The sequence below is a fragment of the Drosophila santomea genome, chromosome 3R, assembly GCF_016746245.2.
Source record: "Drosophila santomea strain STO CAGO 1482 chromosome 3R, Prin_Dsan_1.1, whole genome shotgun sequence".
Taxonomy (NCBI): domain Eukaryota; kingdom Metazoa; phylum Arthropoda; class Insecta; order Diptera; family Drosophilidae; genus Drosophila; species Drosophila santomea.
In genome coordinates, this window is record NC_053019.2 from 19789231 (window position 1) to 19810646 (window position 21416).

At 43.9% G+C, this 21416-nt stretch overlaps 1 protein-coding gene across 2 annotated transcripts in view; it reads right to left on the minus strand.

The window, feature by feature from the left end:
- Positions 1–3085: 3085 nt before the first annotated feature.
- LOC120454501 (proteoglycan Cow) overlaps positions 3086–21416 on the minus strand; it is a 44812-nt gene continuing 26481 nt past the window's right edge. Inside the window, exons 2-11 of one of the 2 annotated variants that reach the window (XM_039639854.2) lie at positions 15510–15576; positions 15258–15360; positions 14749–15123; positions 9503–9651; positions 8681–8874; positions 8485–8604; positions 8305–8401; positions 7767–8153; positions 6571–6708; positions 3086–5318 (exon numbers count right to left, since the gene is read on the minus strand). In XM_039639854.2, the coding sequence (XP_039495788.1) occupies positions 5212–5318; positions 6571–6708; positions 7767–8153; positions 8305–8401; positions 8485–8604; positions 8681–8874; positions 9503–9651; positions 14749–15123; positions 15258–15360; positions 15510–15576 (1737 nt within the window). In that variant the 3' untranslated portion in view covers positions 3086–5211. Of the gene's footprint in view, positions 5319–6570; positions 6709–7757; positions 8154–8304; positions 8402–8484; positions 8605–8680; positions 8875–9502; positions 9652–14748; positions 15124–15257; positions 15361–15509; positions 15577–21416 lie in introns of both variants that reach the window. The other variant, XM_039639853.2, reaches the window with a different exon arrangement.

Consider the following 21416-nt stretch of genomic DNA (forward strand, 5'->3'; position numbering starts at 1 on the left):
AGCATCGTTGTTGGATTCAATGGCACTTTTAACAGTTCAGTGGTTTTGGCGTTGACAACATTTGTTTTTCCCTTCCTCCCTTTCAAAGGCTGCTTCCGACCAGCTTCAAATGGCCATCCAATGCCATTGGCCCCCATTATTGGGCTAAGTTGCTACGACCAATGGCCCGAGTTTGTCCCCCGTCGATTGTCTATCGCTAATTAGTGGCAGGTAGCCTTTAATTAGAGCGCCATCAAAGGGCCCCCAGGTACGCAATTCAGTTTCCATTGGCAGCATGCGATTCGCAATGGCGAAATGTGCGTGACCTTTGCGGTTGCCACTTGGAGCCCAACGTGCAGCAAGTTGGCCAAGGTCGGTGGCGCTCTATATCTCGATTGCGACCCCAGCTACCGAAATGTCTTGGTTGAGCGGCGATATGGTTGACATAAGGGCACATGCGATTACCTAATTTAATGAACAACATCGAATTTGATGACGAAAATGGCAAAGCTTGAGGTTTTAGGTTACTATATGTGAAATAGTTCAGGATGTGGTGGGCTATTTTCATAAGCTTATCACACTTCTAGTTTCAATTTGGCATTTGTTTGTTTCTATTTACAGTACTTGTGAACTTGCTATCACTAGCCTTTCCACTTTCAAAATTACATTTTAAACATCTAAAACTATTTCTTTGCAATTAACTTAAAAAACTGCTTTTAAAATACAAAATAATATTTATAGCCGTTACTCGTAGAGTAAAAGAGTATACTAGATTCGTTGAAAAGTATGTAACAGGCAGAAGGAAGCGTTTCCGACCATATAAAGTATATACATATATTCTTGATCAGGATCAATAGCAGCACAAAACAGTGTTTATTTTAGCTGTGCGGCCATTTTTAACCAAGTTATGACGAAAAAGGCCTCAAACCCCGCATTCCGCACGCAAAACCCCGCACCCCGCACGAAAAATTAAAAAAAATTTTTCTTTTTTTGAAAATCGAAAAAGTTTATTAGCAGCACAAAACAATGTTTATTTTAGCTGTGCCGCCATTTTTGGCCAAGTTATGACAAAAAAGAAAAAGTATGTATAGACATAGTTAGCTATGTTTATTTTATTTTAGCTGTGCGGCCATTTTTGATCAGTCTTGTAAATTTCTATCGATTAGCCAAACAACTTTTTGCCACGCCCACTCTAACGCCCAGAAAACGCAAAAAACTGTCAGTGTTGAAGACTTTCCTTCGCACTTTCACTAGCGGAGTAACGGGTATCAGATAGTCGGGGAACTCGACTATAGCGTTCTCTCTTGTTTTACTTTAATAATTAAAACCGATGCACTTAATCAGTAAAAAGAATGATGTAAACTTACCATGTCATTACAAATAAAAACTGTAGCGATTTCATTGAATTTATGAGCAACTGCAGCATGAATACCGCCCCGCCCCAACTTTCGTTTTCGCCGTGGACACACTGCGTATACGTAATAATTCATAGGCATTGCACACGACATGCAATAACTGCGCAATAATTGCCCGTTGCAAGCAGCTGCAGGACACTCCCCCTCCTTCCGGCACTTCCAGCACCTTTGGTCAGTGCCACCCAAAAAAAATAAAGGGGTCAAATAATGTGAAACATTCAGTGGCACGACACGAAGCCAGAATGTTGCAGCAACATCGTCGCAGGACGAGTGGGGTTGGCTTAAATGTTTAACGCTATGACCGCACACAAAGGACTACCAGCTCAGTTCCAGCTCAGTCCCACAAAACTATTACGTATGCTCACCTTGAACTATAAACTACCGAGTGGGTAGTTTTCCATGGTGTCGACAACAACAACAGGGGCGACAAGTGACGACGCCTGAATGACGCATAAAAATAAAAGTTACCAACTGCATGCAACAAAATAGTGGCAAAAGCTAGCGTACATATCAAAAGCACTAATTAAAAATGCCAAAAAGTCACGGCTGTTCCGGGTGGGAGTACGAAACCGGAACAATGGAGCACCCCATAACCGCCAAACAAAACCGTCTGCAGCCATGGCTGACATGAAAGCCTTTTGGCCTGGTTCAGACCATTCCGTCTCCGTCTCGCACAAGGGGCATGCATCTGCTCGAGCCGTGCAGCCAGGCGTTGCAAGTGCAACTTGTCGCATTGTCTGCTTCACAGAATTATGCAAATGAGCCGACGCAGACTCAGCCGGGATTGTTGATGCAGCCAAATATTTAGCCGAAGCCAGTTAGTGAAATATCTAAACACAAGCAAACTGATTACACAGAGAAAAAATCGTTGAAAGTAGTTTCTAATACAAGTATAAAATATTAGTAAAATTAGTTCGCAACAGCAATAAAAGTATACAAATTTAATGGAATTTTACCTTCTCGTTAGTTATAAAATAAATTTGATTTTTCGAGACTTGCTTCTAATAGTTCCATACTTAAAATTCTTCTCGCTGTGCAGCAGTGAACTTTGAGTGACTGACTAACCGACTTGACTTAGAATGCGAGTGCAACTTTGCCGGGGCACACATTATAGTATATAGTATGTGACGTATATAATAGATGTGGTGTGTGTTGCCTAATTGTCGCCGAGAACTTCCGTTTTGTACGGCGGGCCAAAGTTGCCGCCGCTTTTAGCACCCTTGACACCGCTATACTCGTATGGCTATATGGATGTATGGATGGCTATGTGGCGATGTGGGGTCCGTTTGCAACTAGCGTGTGAACTGGTGTGCTCCATTTAGACCCCCGCCAGCAAAAAGAGCGAAAAGAGCCATCGAGACATCCCCGGCAAACTGAAATTTATTTAAATCTGTGCCATAATTGTTTTGGGCGCCTGTTGCGCGTCGCCCTCGTTGAGTTCTTCTGGTTTCTCGCTTTTAGCCAACTTTTTGTTTGGCTTTTTGCTGCTTGTGTGCGCATAAAATTAGCTTCGTAAATTTATTGTTAGTCATTCGCATTCTTGTCGCTTTTGCGTTGTTACGGAGCTTAAATGTCACAAGTTTCCACAATTTGTTTAATGTGAACAGAAAAGTAGTTAGCCACACTAAAGTAAATCCTTTACCTGCTGATTGCTAATTGATTGATGAAGAAGAAAAGAGTGAACACTTGAATTGCATTAAATAATATTTATTGATTTCATCATTCCGTACATAAACGAATCGCGTAGTTGATAGAAACGAAAACCTGTGCATCGAATCAAGTAAAAGTTTTCAAAATTCATTACGTATCATGACCATGATTCAATGGGTATTTGTGAGCAGAAAAAACCTAACAGGAAATGCAGAAAAATTATAATTTTTGCCAAGGAAGATGTAGTGCCAAAGGTCTGTAAATTGGGTTTAAACTGTGATGGCTTCCTAGAATTAATGCAGTTTCGCATTTTAATAAATACATACATAAATACAATCGTAATCGTAGTACATAGTCAGTTATATTTTATTATTCTTGCTCTTTGCTTTAAATGCAGCCGAAAACAGATACTTTTCTCCACTCTTCGCTTGATCGCAAATGATTGTTATTAATGTTCATTGTTGGTTATAAATTTTTGCTATAATTAAAAGGTTTTGTTATATGCATTGGTTTTGTTTACTACAATTGGCTATATAATTTCGTCATTTTGCAAGCATTCAATGTTATTTTTTTTTTTTTTTTGTGTTTCCTCCACGCTCATAAACGTGTGTTTAAAACTCCAATTTTACTTTTTTACTCTTTCACATCTGGAAAATATCAAAGGGCGGAATTAAAAAAAATAACTGGGATGAGCTACGGTTCGACGATCTGCTATTTGCTGCCACTTAATTATGCTTCTTATATACTTACACGGTAAACATATTATATATTTATTTATATATGCATGTATAAGCGAATTGCCATTTATCGAATCTCTTGCCGAGTCCTTTCCTTACGTTAATGTCGTATGTCCTACGAGTGTGTGGAAATTTTAATCTTAGCTCCAAGATCCTGGAGTGCTTCAATGGAGAGTGAGTGTTTGTTACGGACAATCGGTTTACGTAAAAGCAGGTGCTGAGTTTTCTTTTGCCCTGGCAGGTGCGGATACAAACGACGTTGACAAAGCCTTGCAAGCGCCGGATCTCTCACTATATATCTGGTAAGTAACACTAAATGAACGCGGTTATGTTTCGTACATATGCAACTATGAGTTGGCCACTTGCCCACCACTCGATTCCCACTCGAACTACTTTCGTTTTGGCCACACGTTCCTGTGTCCCCACCGATTCCATTCCACGGCTCTGAACTACTACGACCCTACGATCATTAGATACTGAGATCCTACGATCGTAAGAGCGATGTATCCTAAGATTCTACGTTCCCAAGAGCGTAAGATGCTATGATCCTACGATCCTTCGATCCCACGATCCTATGATCCTACGACCATTCGAATCTAAAGATACTGGGATCCTCAGCTCGTAAGATCCCAGGATTCGGCGATCCTTTGATCCTGAGGGCCCTGGACTCGCAGCTAGCAGATGCACAGTTGCCTTCCTCCTCCGTACTCTCATTCATTTCAAAAACTTATCACATAAATTTTAATATATTTTTTTGTTTGGGCGGAATTCTTAGCGTGTGTTGTGTGTCGCGAAAGCGGAGAAGGACGTGTGTATGAGAGGATCTAGTACAGCTGCAAAAGGCCAAAATAGACGGATTATTGGCTATAACTGAGGTCACCCATCCGTGCAAACAACAGTTTGATAACAAAGGCAAAATCGTGGCTGACTGGGCTGTGCTGATTGACCGAAAAAAGGGGGAAAATAACTTGAGCCTTGGATGGGTGAGTATGTGGTGGTTTTCTCTCTCGTTCTTTCTTTTTTTATTGCTCTACTGCTGGCATCAGCGGTTTGCCTATTTGCGTGCGATGCGCCTTCAACTATGCTACAGTTTTGCCCTCCTTTCTCGTCCTGCTGGCTCCTTTTAGTTATCCTTGATGGCGTGATGTGTGTGTGAGTGTAAGTGAGTTTTGCTGCTTCTGCTGTTTGCTATTCGTAGTTCTATTCAAAAACGCTTACTTGGCTACTGCACATTTATGTTTCTGTTTTTGGGTTTTGGGTTTTCGCTGCTGCGTTTGCTTTTACTTCCACATTTCTCGGGTTTGTTTGCAATCATAATAATAATAATATTAATTTTCTGTTATAACGCTAGCTCGCTGATTGGATGATGCGCCAGGGCCCACGGCTATCGCCATCGGTTGCCCCAGCTGCTGGAGGAGCTGTGGGTTCGCTTAGAAGACCAGCATCTGATCGGCACTGCCCTCCGCGCTGTCCTCGTCATCGGCGCCCTCGTCCTCGTCGTCGGATGTGAGCGATGCGGCGTTATTAACCACGGACTCTGTTTGGATTGGACATCAAATTAGAATGTGTGCTTGAATTTATGTGTCGCTTTTCCCCGTTTTCCCCTGAATTTTCCGCCACTAATCCATACCATCGCCATGCATCTCTAATGGCGGTCAGCCGCAGAGCTTTCTTCTTTGTATTTTTAGTGCTGGACGAACGGAAGCCCCTTTGCAGTCATTTCATGTGTTATGCATGGCGTATGTGCGATATTAATAGGAAAACTCAATTACCGATCCCCTGGATCCCCCCAAGTCCGCGCTGACCAAAACCAACTTGTCCGTGTGCTCCTGACAACTTTAACAACCTTAAGTGCTCAGTTAAATCAGCTCGGTCCGGGATACCCGGGAATGCAAGGAGATGGGACAAGTAAACGGGGCGGCAGAGATAAGCAGATTACGTATACGCACCGGAGTGCGAGGTGTTCTCGATGCCGTTAGGTGGCTGGAGCATTGCGGCAACGCATAACTCAGCACTGGGCCATAAAAGCTGGCTTAAAGGCTGATATTTCAATCCGGTTGGATGGGCCTGGTGGTGGTGGACTCAGGTGGCAAGCCGTGGGTGGGCCTGACACAGTTCGATTGCCACGGAAATCGTTAAGGAAACACGAGTATTGTGTGCTGGACTATTTCATCCAACGGGATTTCGCATTAATTGGCAGCGGCTACTAACTGCAGCGAATGCAAACCACCGAGGATTACTGCCTGCCCATGAGCATTTATTCCGCATAATCGGTGCTCTTAGTGCTCTGTATTAGGGTCTATGGGCTTGAAAATAATATTTAATTATAGCAATGTGGTTCTTTTGATGCAGTAAAAAAAAATAAAAAATTATATTTAAGCTTTCCCTTTGTTTCGCTTTCATTTTAATTAAATTTGGTAATATTTTTAGACCACAACTTTCAACATTCTGCCTTAAATGCCATTTTTATATGAGTCTTTTGCTAAATGGTTTGGATTCTGCTGTACATTGAGTTTGGATTTCAGATTGCTAGGAAACTGTGTGTGAACTGTGTTCCTGTGTTCGGCTCAAATGTCAGTTGTTGGTGCGCACAGAGGGCTAAGTGCGGCAACTGACCAGCTTAACCCATTTCCACTGTTTTTCCCCCCCGCTGATTATGGCCTTTTGAAACTTTGCTGGCCCTTTGTTATGACCCCCGCCAAGTGGTCGGGTTAAGTGTTTGCATCCTGCTCCCTTATCCCGTTCCTCATCCCAACCAAATCGCAATCTAGCCAGGTACTAGTACTCACCGCAGTTGGGTTTGCCGCGTGTGCGTGTGTTGGCGAACTCCACTCCGTGCTTGTCCACGCACCAGCAAACGCCCACGGAATTGTGGCACTGGGTGGGCTTGTAGAATCCCTGGATGTCGCAGTCCGGTGCGTAGGCTCCTAATTAGTTAAAAAACGCCGGAGAGAAAGAGAAAAGCGCAACGTTTTAGTGGGGCAACTTGGTGTGGCACAAATGGGTGGGTTAGTTTTTAGATTTGGTGAGAAGCGGCACAAGCAAGTTGTTGCTGGATCTATTTTGTTTTGGGTTTCAGGTTTCGGGTTTTTTGGGGTTTTTGGGTCGTGTGGCTGGCGAACAAAGTAAGAAATTATATAGTTGGGTTTTGCGTTTATAAATATATATATAGTACAGTATAGACGGGGTCTTCCAAAAAGGCAAACACAAAAAGCATTGGACAGTGGCGGTTTCTACAGCGGCGAGTAAGAAAAGGGGGTTCAGAGGTTACGGAAAAGTTGTGTGTTGCTGTTAAAAGTGTTTAATTTGCTAGCTTAAAAGTTGAAGATATAGAAAAAAACGGGGGAGCGAGCGCAAAACGAAAGTTGGCAACGAAAGCGGCGCGGAAAAAAAGGTTACTTCTGTTAACTGCTGTTAGTGTGTGTTTGTGTGTGTGTTTGGGTGTATTCAACAAAAGTGTATAAGTGTAAGTGTGTCAGGGTTTCTATTTAGCTGTCAGGCGCTTAATTATAGTTTGAAAAAGGTTTCCAACGCGTGTAAAGTAGGAGCAAAGAGTGTCAGACAAACAAACACTAAGCGGGCAACAAAGCGCCGTCCGAAAGAGATGGCAGATAGCACGACAGAAAAAGACAGAGAGAGAGAGAGAGAGAGGCAGCGAACGAGATGGCAATAGAGGCGACTGAGTGAAAGTGAAAGTTTAAGTAACGAAAACCCAATGAAACGAAATTACTCAACGCGCGATTACAATCGCTTTACGTTTGGTTTCTAGTTTGGTTTTCAGTCTTTGGTTTTCTTTCAATTGTACGAGTATTTTAATAATTGTTTTCGTTTCTGTTTACTATAGGTTGATGTTTGTTCGGGGGTAGAGGGAATATACATAAATTAGGCCCAGGACCCCAGCACAACTCATACGAATATATATAGAGAGAACATAGAAGTATTAGTGTTATGTAGCCAGAGAAATGTCCACCTGTACCTATCTCACCTGCAAAGTCGCCGGCGATTCTCCGGCGCACAGCGGCACACGGACGATCCGTCTTCTCGAAGCACCTGCACCACTCCCTGGTGTTGATCGAGCTATCCGTGTCCAAGTCGCAGGTGTCGATGAACGGCTTGATGCATCGCTCGTTCTGGTCGTGCTCCAGGTCGTACATCTCCTGCAGCGACAGCTGCCCATCATTGTTCAAATCCAGATGGCCGAACATCCACTTGGCCTCCGTCTTGCAGGCGGGCGGAAAGTGGGCCTTCGACTTCTGGCTGTGCTGGCGACGCTTCTTGCTGTCCGCCATGATCACCGAGAACCAGTCCAGCAGCCGGTTGCCAATCGCCGTCAGCTGCTGCGGCTTGCACTCCGCCGACTTCGAGGGATAGGCTATGGAATCAGAAGGATACATCAATAATTGGTAGAATAATTATAATAATTTATTGGAGAATAGTTTCCATAAACTTAAGAAACCAAATGAAAGGCAGACCGCAAGTGGCAGCCAAAATGTACATATCTGTGTTAATTGGCAATGTCTCACCATTCAAGTTGCTGTTCTTGTTGAACTTCTGCTGCTGCTTCTCGACCACCTCGTTGTAGTTGCGCATCTTGTGCTTGTCCTCCTGGTACTTGGAGTCCTGCCAATTGCCAAATAATTCGATATGTGAAATGCCACAGGATACTACCGAATATATGTATACTGGCTAACCCACTCACTCACCTTCTTGTAGGCCGTGTACTTGAGGTACTTGTAGTGCTTGTTGTCATATTTGATCTCCTCGGGCGTGAAAGTGTACTGGGCATTGATGTGGTTGCTGTGCCGGTTATTGTCCTCCTTGTCCTGCAACGAAACCAAAATTCAACATTGTTGCATATACATATGTATATACATGTATAGATGTATGCCATTAGCTTACATTCATGATCGTGTTGAAGTCGTTGTTGTTGCCGCCCATAATGTTGCCGCTGTTCATCATGATGTTGTTGTTGCTGCTGTCCTTGTAGGCCTGCTGTTGTTGTTGCTGCTGCTGCTGCTGCTCCAGGTTGATTTTCTTGTTGTACTTGTTGTTGTAGCCCGAGATGCGCTGCAGCCGCTTTCCATCGACAATCTCTGCAGAGGGAAAAATGGCGGTCAGAAAACAAAAATCGCTGAAGCAGACCAACTTTTTGCAGCCCCTCGATGGGGGCACTACTTTTGCGTTATTTTCCGGCCAACACAAAATTGAAAATTAACGTGGCTGGCTGAACTGACTGAGTGGTTTTTCGGCCCCCTTTCGGGCACAATGGGCGGCGGAACAATGGCGTCGGCTACTTGTTAGCCGGCCTATTAAATATTTAACAAGTGATGTGCCGGGGCAAAAATATATATATTTAAAGCCAAAGCCATTGTTTGGTAATTGGAATTTTTAATTGTCAACGGGGTGGGGCGGGGTGTTGAGTGCTAAATCCCCTCTAACAAATCGCGTTTAGCCGCTGGCTCAGTTTTTTTGCAGCATACTTTCATGGGCAAACAACTGGCGGCGACTCAGGCTGTCAGAAAATATGCATGCAATTTATTTTGTAGTCAAGGGAGGTCCTTCGTACTTATTCGTCGAGTCCTGCGACTGTGGCCAACTGCCAGGCTGGCAGTGCTCATTATGCGGAGCATTTGATTCGGCTCCCAGGAAGGCCGTATTATTTGTCTTAGTCCGTTTGTTATGGCCGTTCGGCTGGGAATGGAGGATATGGGATAGACTCACCCTTGCAGGGACAGAATCCTTTGCAGGCGATCCGTATGGACGTCGAATGTATGCAATTGTGATAATCCAATCTGCATAGTGATGAGTAGGTCTTGTTGTCGGCTCCGCACAGGAACGTCGGCTTGGCCACAGGACACGGCTTGCAGTTGCTACAAGGAACAAGGAACAAGGAGGGAAGAGAAAATCATACAAAAGAGGAGCGCAGTTAGAATGCCGTCTGAAATCAGAAAAGTAAAACTCAAGGGGCGCCACGACAACAAATAGATGACATGCAAAATTAATTTTTATGCAAATGAATTCTGTGTCTTTTCCCCATTCCCTTTTTTTGAAGCGCCTTTGTCCACACATTCCCAACTCTGGTGGCCAAGTTGTTGGACAGGTGAGAGGTGGAAAGAGGAGCTGGCTTATACATTTATTTAAATATTTATTTAAAATGCGCTGCACGCACGCCCAGGCAAACAGTCGAGCCATGAGATTGGCCAGCGGATTGGGGCAAGGACGAGGCGCAGGACGAAAGTTTATTTAATAATTTGAGCAAATATTTCAGCTGCCAGCGTCAAACAAAAAGGACTTGAGCAAGGCATATAATTTAGCGTTTCATATATATGACTCCATTCCAGCAATGAATGACCCATTAGGCGGAAAACATTATCCTTGTGATTCGTGAAATTGATCCCTTTTTAATTGCCGCGACCCTTAAGCTGGTGTCAATCAATCATCTTTGAAACTTTTAAACTCTAAAGAACAGCTCAACCCTACTTCCAATTAAGCGTTTCTCGTTCCATTCAATAAATAAAACCAACAAAAAGATTACTCCAATTATTGGTTGCTACTGTCAAAAGCCATCCATTCAATAAAAAAAAGGTTTCCGCGAGAATTTTTATCCTATTCGATGTCGCTTTTATTGGCCAGTCGTGGATTCGCCACCACTTTCTCTACCCCTATATCATAATATTATTCAGATATATATATATATATATATATTCTCCCTTGTCAAATAACAGAGCCATTTGAAGTTTTTGTTTGGCTTCAGATAAAATTTGCACATTTATTTTTGGTTGTACTACGCCGACTGCAAATGAATGAAAAGCAATTTGCCTAATTGCCCCAATTGGCATTCTTAATTAGTGGATTTCGTCGGGTTTTCGGTTTTATAATTTAAGAAAATATTAATTGAAAATTCACCAATTATTCGGGTCAAGCCAGGCTTTGCTACACTTTTTCTGTGTGCCTATCACTAGAATGCAAGTTAGCTATGTTTATTGGCAGTACAAAACGGTCTTCATTTTGGCTCTGCCACCTTTTTTGGCCAAGTTATGGCGAAAACCCCGATTGAAAATATCACGTTTTTGGCAAAAAAATGTTCGTGTATTTTTTTTTATAAAAAATAATTACTATTTTTTCGATAGCAATAAAAGTAGTTGTCCAAAAGTGGAATGTCATACCTCGTTGAATTCGTAACAAAATTCCCTATCCATCTGTTTTTAAAAAAGGAAATGCTAATTTTTATCCATTTTTTGGGAAATTTTGATGATGGTACCCCTTATCAAAAATGCAAAAATTTGTGAAATTTTTTTTTGTAAAAAACCGAAAAAGTAGGGATAGACATAGTTAGCTATGTTTATTCGCAGCTCAGAACAGTCTTTATTTTAGCTGTACGGCCATTTTTGACCAAGTTATGGCGAAAACGACGATTGAAAATATCACGACTTTGAAAACATTTTTTTTTTGTTTTTTTTTTATAAAAAATAAACACTATTTTTTTGATAGCAATAAAAGTAGTTGTCCAAAAGTGGAATGTCATACCTCGTTGAATTCGTAACCAAATTCCCTATCCTCCTGTGCTCAAAAAAAGACATTCAAATTGTTGACCATTTTTTTTACAAACTTTGAATATGGTACCTCCTATCAAAAATGCGAAATAATTATTTTTCGAAATTTATAAATATATGGATTGGCGTTTGTTAAATAAATGTCATCCAGACTTGGCCAAAAAATTGTTTAGCAAAGGAGAAAAATAATTGAAAATTCAATAAAATGTAAACTCATCTGAATTTGTCATAAAGCTCCACATGTATCTGCATATGGGTCTCTTAAGCTGTCCAATTTCATTGCAGTGCCAATGTAAACGAGCCAATGGCCAAAACCAAAGTAAATACATTCTCGGATATGCATATCCTTTACACTCCACTGTATGTGTGTGTGTGTGTGTTTTCACTGCTTTTAATTAAAAATTCTCTCGCATGTTCTTTTGCAAGCTTCCCTGTTCGCTTTTGTTTGTCCCTCTTCGCCGGTTTGTTTATACAAGTTTAATGAAAATTCTTAGGACCAACAGTAAATAGTGAGCCGAATAAATTTGATAATGCGATCCTTGGTCAACGTTGTTGTCCCAATACCGATGTCGATGCCGCTGGCATCTTGAATGCCCTGCTGGACAGCATCTGCGGTTGCTTTGACCAAATTGCCCATCAAATGCCGCCTCCGTGTCTCTGTGAAAAATGTGTAAATTTTTACTCAAATATTTGCTTTCAATTTTGCAACCCCAACCCAGCGTCGAGCGAATTTTCGCCATCCTGTTGGTCTTCCTTTGAGCGGCTGCTCCACCTGCTAAAATGGCTGGAACCGACAGCTTCATGAGCACAGACCACAAAACAGCTCAGTGGTTTCGAATAACTGCCGGGAACAGGCCATCACATCTACACCCACCCCCGCCCACACACACACACACCCACACACTCACATAGCTGAGTTGTGGCAGCTTGAGGTGCGATCCAAACCATGGTATGTGCCCTATCCAAGCGGATTCTTCGCATAACTTTGTATGGAGTTGCAGATATAAGGCAGCACAAGCCAATTAAGCATCGTCTCATTTTAGAGATAGTACATTAAAAATATATATGAGTATTGATTAATATTCTATAGTAAAGAAAATCTCTACCTAGCGTAACTAAGTCACAAAAAACCATGGGAGATAATATTACCGAGCGAGTCATTAAATAAAATAACTAGTTTTATGTTCAAATAGCAATATTTTTCAAGGCAGCTGCCCCTTTTATACTCCCATTGTGGCGCCACTGTGCGATGGCATATTGTTGCAACAAACAATGAGCGTCTCACACATGAGTTATGGCCCGAACTCGGTATCCATCTCCAGCCAGCTGGATGTGCCTGGGCATGGGTACTGGGTATTGTGGAGGTTGCCTCGCATTTTGGTCTATTAGAAGTGCCCCCCCATGACGATGACGACCCTTTTACTGAGGCAGGTCCTTTGTTTGAGTTGCGCCTGAATGGAAAGACGAGAACTGGAGCAGCTCCTGCTGCCATGATGAGTGGCAAATGCTCTGGCTGTGGCTATATGGCTATGGCTGAAACTATTGATTTTGCCAACGGCTTCGTGACACATTCATATTTCATGCCATTGACATAGATACACATGTGGGGTATGCAAAGCGGGGAATATATATTGGTGAAAGCAAAATTGAAAAGGAAAATTCGTAAACATAAAAGTAGAGGAAAAATATGTCAAAAAGCCATTGTTAATGTCATCGCTGGGAGCTGGATGGAAAATGGAGAATGTGGTCGGGCGCGTGATTTGCCTATAGATTGATTTTTACACTCTAATACCCACCACCACCCACCACGCAGTTGTTTGCCAAGTGGATTTTAATTCAATTACAGACGCCCGAGGAAGAACAGCAAAAAAAAATACAACATAAAAGCATGAAATCCAACACCTTACTAGCAGCACTTTTTTTGCTCTTCATATATGCAAGAATTTCCCGATAATTCGGTTTTAATTTCGTACGTCAAAGGATGGAAATGAAAACTTTGCGTTGTCACAATTCCTGCCATTACATATACATTCTGAAAATGTCAGGCACAAAATTGAACTTTCTGAAAACAAAAATACAACCGATAAACCGACGAACATAAACAAGAAGCGAAAACATTTTTATAACACTCCAATGGAGGCTGCATTTCAAAGGATTGCGATGTGGGCCAAAAGTCCAAGAAGTTTGCTAGTGGTTGGAATTTTTGGGTAAACAAAATTCGAGGAGCTTAAAGAGTTTTGTCTGGTTCTCGAGAAAATCATTTAATTTCTAGTGAATTTCTATAATTTTGGTAGAGAAGGAGAGTGAGTTCATTAAATTAAATTGTTATTAAATGCGTAAACATACTCGGAAAAAGAGACCTTGGGTTTTTTATTATTAAAACATGTATTTCGTGTATTTACATGTATTTCGTTTTTTACCTGAGGTTCATGGAAATACATTTAATAAAAGCTTTAACAAGCAACTGCGTTGATACAATCCTTTATGCGCATTAAAAAGCCTGCAAATATTTCTGTTAATTTTTGTATAAAAATACCTTGCCAATGTGCGAGAAACTACGTGTTATGTTACCGAATATTTTTCGAAAGGAAATCGACTGTTTGCTGTTTGCCAACAACTTCCTCTCACAACCCTTTCCCCGTGGAAACCCAGGCCAATCAAGCCTTGACACCAACTCGACTTTGACTTCATTTTCCGGGCTCTGCCGCTGGCACACCTGATCCAGCACCTCCACCCACTCCATCGCCCTAGGCACTGCCCTTTTTGGACCCATTCTTGGAGGATTGAAGGCATGGAAGCACTGCTCGCGTGCCAGTCCACAATTTGGGTTAGGGTCAAAGCGATAACACGGAACAAGTCAAGGGATCCGACGACGGCACGCGTCAAAGGGTAAAGGCCGTAAAGCTGTCGTTGCGGCCCATTGAACCATTCAGCCAGAAGTGTGCCACCGCTACCAGCTAACATCCAAACAACCAAACATCTAAACACCAAAAAAGCCAACGACGATAACAACGCAAAAACGGGCCAAAGGCTGCGTGCTAAAAATTCTAGTACTGTGAATTTATTGCGGAATTTTTATACACGATAAAACAATTTGTTATTAGCATGGCGACCGTGGAAATCAGGCGGAGTTCGAAGTACGAGTGGTCCGGATGCCAAAGGTGACCCTCTGCCCGCCGTCGTCATCAACCCTTTTTGTGGACGCGAATTTGCTTAATGAAATGTAAAATCCCACTCAAAGGCAAGCACAAAAAGATCGGCACAAAAGTTAAACACTCGAATTTTACAGAGCGAAAAATAAATTGTTTGTTTAGAAACAAGTCTTTAAACTTAAGTGAAGAACAGAGAAATTGAAATGACGCGCATTTTAACCACAATAACTCTTTTAATAACAATTTCTTCAAGTGTACTCACTCCAACTCCTCGTCGTCGTCCTGCTGAATAACGGAAGGTCCTGCAGGAGGCTGGGACTGCTGCTGCTGTTGTTGCTGCTGCTGCTTATCGCCGGCGGCGATACTGTTCTCATAGAAGACATCGTCCTCCTTGGACTCGTCGTCGTCGCCCAGACTGAGGCTCTTATCTTCGTCGTCGGTCTCCTCGTTGCCCTGGACACTGGCTTGGGCATTGTTGGGGCCCGTGGGGCTGGAGTTGCTGGTGCTGCCATCGCTGCTGTTGTCCTCGTCGTCGTTGTTGATGTCCTCCGCGTCCTGGCTGTCCTGGTTGTCCTGCTGGTTGACACGCCGCTTGGCCTCCTCCTCCAAGTACTTGGCCTTGGTGATTATCTCATCACTGGAATGTGTAATATTTTGTCATGGGTTTTAGTGTTCAAGTTTAGATGGCCTTCGGCTCGGACCGCACAATTTAAGTGACTCATTGGGGCGAAGAATGAAAATGACCCCCACCCCACTTCCACTTCCACTTACCGATTCTTGTGGAGCTCCTTCTTCGACACGCAAACGGCACTGAACTCGTCCTCCAGCAGGCAGATTTCACGCTTCTTGCAGTTCAGCGGTCGGCAAAGGTCACCTGCAGGCGTGCGAATTAAATTTATTAATAGGTTTATACCATACTGTGCATATACACATGTGTATGGGTGTATATTTGTCCTGTGACAACTTAATTGACCGTAGCCAGGGGCCAAATGGTGCGCAAATCCTTTGCTTGGCTCTACTCACTCGAGGGATCGTGTATCCAGCGCTTGTGCTCGCCCAGATTCTTGCTGTTCTGCGTGTTTTTGTTTATCTGAAAGAGAGAGAGAGGAAGAGGAAAGGTACAATAAATTGCATGTGAAACATTTGCCAGTTTAATTTTGTTATTTAAATGCATAAAAAATGCAAAGCGCACACAAGCCAAACTGAGCTGACGTCTGTCAAAATGCACACATGCACACATGCACACCAAACGCAACCCATTCAGACTCACTGAGCCATACACACACTCACGCACATACACACAGCAAGCACAGACTCACACACACACAGCAAGCACACACGGGGCGTATGCGTAATGGCAGTTCAAATGGACTTTTAGGACACAATAGCAACAGCACACACAGCACTGCAGGGGAAAAGTTGAAAAGCAAACAGTATCGAGTCATAGGAGAAAAATAGTTACGTGACGGGGGAGTTTCACATGTGTGTGTGTGTGTGTGTGTGCCTTTCCAATGATGATCAATAGTTCATCTGTTATGACAACAAATGGTGCCGACTAGCATGGGGATTCACAGATTAAAGCATGGAAAAAATGTAAATCGATCTGGCAGAGAAACATAAATTGCTTTGTATAATCCGAAGAGGCCTCCCTGCCTAGCAGGGAAATTCATGTCCAAATGAACATATGCAAATCTGATTGCATTTCAAAAAAAATATGGCATATTCTTGACTTGCTTAGTTATGCGACTCTTTGCAGATTTATTTTAATTTAATTCAATTCAGCACGCAGCTTAAGCTCGCCCACAAATGCCATGTGTGTGTGTATGCCAAAGCACACACACCATTACACTGAGCCTTGTGAGGCGAACCGAAATGTTATTAAGTGCAATGGTGCGTATGCATAATATTTAACTTGTCTATAAAATTTATATTCCACTAACAGCAACTGGGACAACAACAGCAATGGCAGCCACAGCTGGTTAAATGTGGAAAATAGGCTGTGAAAAATGTGCAAAAATAAGTGAAACAACATTAAGCTCACATGGACTTGACAGCTTTGCCACTGGCCATTTTATTGGGAGTTCGCTGTAGCGGCGGAAACTGCAATCGCCGCTGTCAGTTGGCTTAATGAAAGCGACAGCAGGAGCGGCAGCAACTGAACAGAAACTGAACAGAAACAGCTGAAAGCTTCCAGCTGGCATATACATTCTGCCCAGATGCACCCAAACACATACACACTACACACATACATACATATTCACACACACACACACACACTGGCTGCCGATTGGAGCGCGAAATCGCTCAAGTGCGAAGTGGCAATTGCGGGACACACATCCCATCCACTGGCAACAAAACGCCCAGCCCCGCCCTCGAAACACCGCCCAGCGTCCTTCGTCCTTCTTCCTTTGCCCTTCGTCCTTCGCCCTTCGTTGTAATGCAATAAACTCGTCCGGGACGTGGACGCAGGCAATTTGCATGCGTTAAAACGCAATTTGTGCGCGTTTCCTGGCCGCGGCCGCAACGTTCCTGTCCCGCCATCCTTGCAACCTTCCTCATCAGCCATTCCATCCTGCTAGCCGACGCCGCTTCCCACTTTGCCCAGTTTGGTCCACAGCCCATGTTCCCACACACATCCTACGGCACATGCCGCTGAGGCTCTTCATCGCAGCGGGATCTCCTCCAGCTTTAATACGCCCGCCCTTGATTGCACTGCCTAAATGCACTGAGAAAAATCAAATGCTAATGCTAGAAATAATCTACTAAAGTGCTTAATGAAATCAAGGAACACAAATGGTTGTAATGATTGGCTTTAACTTTATATCAGAAAGAGGGAATATCAGATTCTTCCTTATTTAAATAGATATCTTTGATTTTTTTCCAGTGTATGGGCATGTGGATCTGCGGCGTGTTCCGCTGATTGGCCTGGGCGGCAATCTGTGCGGCTGCTTCTGTGGCGCTCTGTTTGTTGGCTTTAATTGCGCTGCGTTTGGTGCGGTGTCGATGGTGCAAGTGGTGCTGGTGGCTCTCCTGGTGCTGGTGGTGCTAAAAAGCGGTGGCTCGGATTCCGGGTGGTGCCGCTATCGCTGGCGTTGACCATGCGATTGACCTTATTGTGGCTTTTTTTTACCGGGGGCGCGTGATAAACTTGCACACCATACAACGCAGCTGTGCAAAAGGCAGCACGGTGACATGAGCCAGCAGCATGGCATTTTTAAAAATGCCCCACTAAACTGGGTCAAAGCAGCAGCTGCAAGTGAAACATAATGCAACACAGTCAGCCAGGCGGATAAGTCAAGCACCACCCACAGATGTGCACCACCCACTGGGGAAGCATCTAGCACCACCCACATAGCGAAAAGTTTGCCAGCCGTTTAACCTCTTTGCCAGATTTCTGGCTGTTTAAGTGGCTGGGCTTATTAAAGCCCATTTAATTGGTGGTGCTCCAGCGGCGCCTTCCAGCGAAAACTTGACCCTAATTTGGGTAGTCCCCCAGCGAAATGGGAGAACTACGACTTGAGTGGGAGTCCTGCGAATCCTGTGAGTCCTGCGAGTGGAGCTCTCTCCCTTTTGCACACTAAGGGAAACATTTTGTGCGACTTGCTGGGCGAAAGATAATGGCGGCATTGTTACTGACGCCATTTTTGTGTTGTTGCCACCAACCAATGCAGCCAGCTGCATTGTTCCGACCAGCTGCCACGCCCCTTTGGGCGCTCCGGTTCGGAGGCCGCCCCCTTTTCGCCGCATTGTGGCAATCTGTCAAGCTTTAAATTGAATTTACGACTTTGTTTTCGTTGCGGGCTTATTTCATCTTCTTTTGTTTTCTTGTAGCCGCTGCCGCTGCCTCTGCAATTTCTAGCGATTTCTTTTTTGTTACATTTTTTCCCCTATTTTTTATTATTTGCCAAGGGTTAGAATAGAAAACATTTTAGTGGTTGCTTGAGTTTGGTGCTTTTGCAGCTGCGAGGGAGGAATGTCAATTTCGGTTGCATTATGTAAATGTAATTTTTAAGTTCGGTTGTGCCCCCGAAATCGATATCCTTTCCACTCCACTGTATGTACATCTCTGTTTGACGGCTTAAGCCCGAACCCAAATCCTTTGTGCTCCATTTAACTTGCACTCATGCATTAATTCAAACCGATTTCAGCCCAGAATCGATCGATGGCCATATATTTTCTATCCCCTGGCACATAACTCATTGCGGCATTCGGTATTTGGTATTCGGCAATCAGCGCGGCCAAAAAGGAGCAAAAATTCGCATTAAATCGCAAATGTTCGCCTTTTTGCGGCCGCATCTGAATTGGAATTGAAATTGGAATTGCAACTGGGCGTTGCTCGTCCCAAAATTGTTGTAAATTATTCAGCGGACATCAGATGACTGCCAATGATGCGGTGGCTCAACCTCCTCCAGTTCCTCCGATCCTCCGACTTCTCCCCAGTCAATCAATAAAATATGAACGTGGTCGTTGCTGCGGAAATCTGCGGCAATTAGAGTGTGGAAGAGATCAGGATTGAACGAGGCACTGTATCCATTGATATGCTAAATGCAGGCCCCCCAAAAATGACCAACTGACTGACTGACTTCGCTCCTAAATTATGCACTTCACTTGAAAAATGCATTAGCCCGGTCGCCCAGTTGCCCAGTTGCCCAGTTGCCCGGGTTGTCCGCTTGCCGGGATTTATGTGTCCGCCTGGATTCGGATGGATATACATATACTCGTATATAGTGGGGTGCATGGCTTGTGTGTCCCCAATCTGGCCGTGCTATTATCTATGCTGAGTCAGATGGGGACTGAGCACATAAATTGCACATTTTCGTGCGCACAAAATGGTAAATCAATTCCTATTACTATTACAGCACGGCGGATGGCCCCTAAGCCGCCTGTCCGGACTTTGGGCTGGCACATTTCCGTAGCCAAATCCGGGCTGTTCCCTGGCAGGCAACGGGCCGAATCCATCCGAATCCATCAATATATAGCTGAGGCCAAAAGTTTTGAAGTGTCGTAAGCCAAGTGCAGATTGCAGATTGAGCGGACTTTGGGCCAGGAAATTGCATTCTTCGGCTGGGCGCAAAAGTGTCATCAGAAGTCAGGAGAAAATCCCCCACGTTTCCCATCGGCATTGTGATTGGGAACTGGGAATGGGCAAGTTAATTGCTCATATGCCCCACTATCTACCACCTAGGGAACGGACTTATTAGTTATGGGCGAGTCATTAAAAGCACTGTCAATGCCGCTGTCACATGCATAAATTACACCATAATCTCATTTTAATGGTTAATTAAATTACCATAACGGTCAGCTGTCAAAACTGATGTCACACCGATTTCTGGGAGGTAAATTGGAAAATTGCAAACAGCAATAAAAAGAATTATGTGATTCGTGCATGAAAATAAACCATGGCAAGCCACATTTTCCACGGAGCATCAGGTAACATGTTTCATGTTTCATGGCGGCGGGACAATAAACCCGTGGCCACCTGGAAGGAACGTGATGCCCGGAAAGGCCTAGCCCGGCCGTTATGTTTATGCATCATAAATGCATTTTGCAGCTGGCAGCTGGCAGCCAACCGCATTGCAGTCATAAAACATTTGCAACAGCAAGAGCAGCAACAGCGAGGCTGCAACAAATTGCAACTAGTGCAAGGACTGCAGCACCATTCTGGCCAACAAAGGCCACTAAAATGTGCTTACCTATGTGGAAGAGATACACTCGGTTACATGGTTGCAATTCCTATTTATAAACAAAGGGCAGACCACGTCGAGCACTCTAGCAAAAAAAAAAAAATAACAAAAAGCCACACTCTGGAGGATTGTTTCGTGGCGGAGTGGTAACCATCTGATTGCTGGCATTTTTTATGTCCTGCATTTGGTAACCGGAATCGTGCATCTGTGGGTGTGTGGGTGTGGCTCAGAGATTGGAACAAGTTTATTACAAATCCCGGCACATAAACACGGCCCAAGTTGAGAGTGAGATGCTGGTGCCCGATAAAGGTGGAAAGTTATGCCCTGGAAGGCTGAAGGGATTCCGGATATGAAGGAAGCCAACGGGTCTAAATGCATTACGGAAAATCGATTATGTGCCATTCGGCAGCTGAAACTGCAACTGCTTCCCCCTTCTGTGCTGCCCCTCTGCTGTGGCCATTAATCAGTCAGTCAGGCATTACTTGGCCAGAAATAGGAACTCAACTGAACCGGACTCACTGTGTTATGCGGGCACAGCCACGCCCCCAATTGGCAGCTGCTAATGGGGGGCGGGGGGCAGTTAAAAGCTTTCAACTCCCAGTGAGCAATGTGCTCCGGCCACGCCACAAAGGCCACAGATATGGCACTGAATGCAGTGCAGAGCAGACGAGCGTTAAATGCTCGCTCCGTAAACGCCAATCCTTTAATAAGCCGGCCACGCCCAGTCACACGCTCCCGCCCCCAAAAGTGGCGTGCATTTTCACCGATTGAATAGTTCAATCAATTAGTTAATTGCAATTCTGCTCGACCGGAGTGCACTGCACAAATCGAGGCACTTAGCAGCGGTCATTAGCAGGGCGAGTCCCAAGTCCTGCTGCGGATCCCAATCCGGATATGAATGTGGGGGTGATGTGATTGCCAGGAAGGAGCCGAGTTTGCCAGCTGCCAGTTGGCCAGTTTGCCATTTTGCCAGTTTGCCAGTTGGCCAGTTTGCAGCTATTCAAGCTCGCCAGGAAACCAGATAGCTGGAAATGACACTGGCCAACTCCGAATCCGACGGGCTGACTCACGTTTTGTTTGTGCACAGCAAATGGGGAGAGTTATATGGTGAGGACTAGGAAATCCTTTTCATTTATATATGTGATATGAGAATTTCTATAAGCTTAGTTTTAAAATGAATTATGCTTTTTTCTGAAATTTCTCAAATACAATATTCTACCATTTTAATAGTTACTTTCTCTACAAA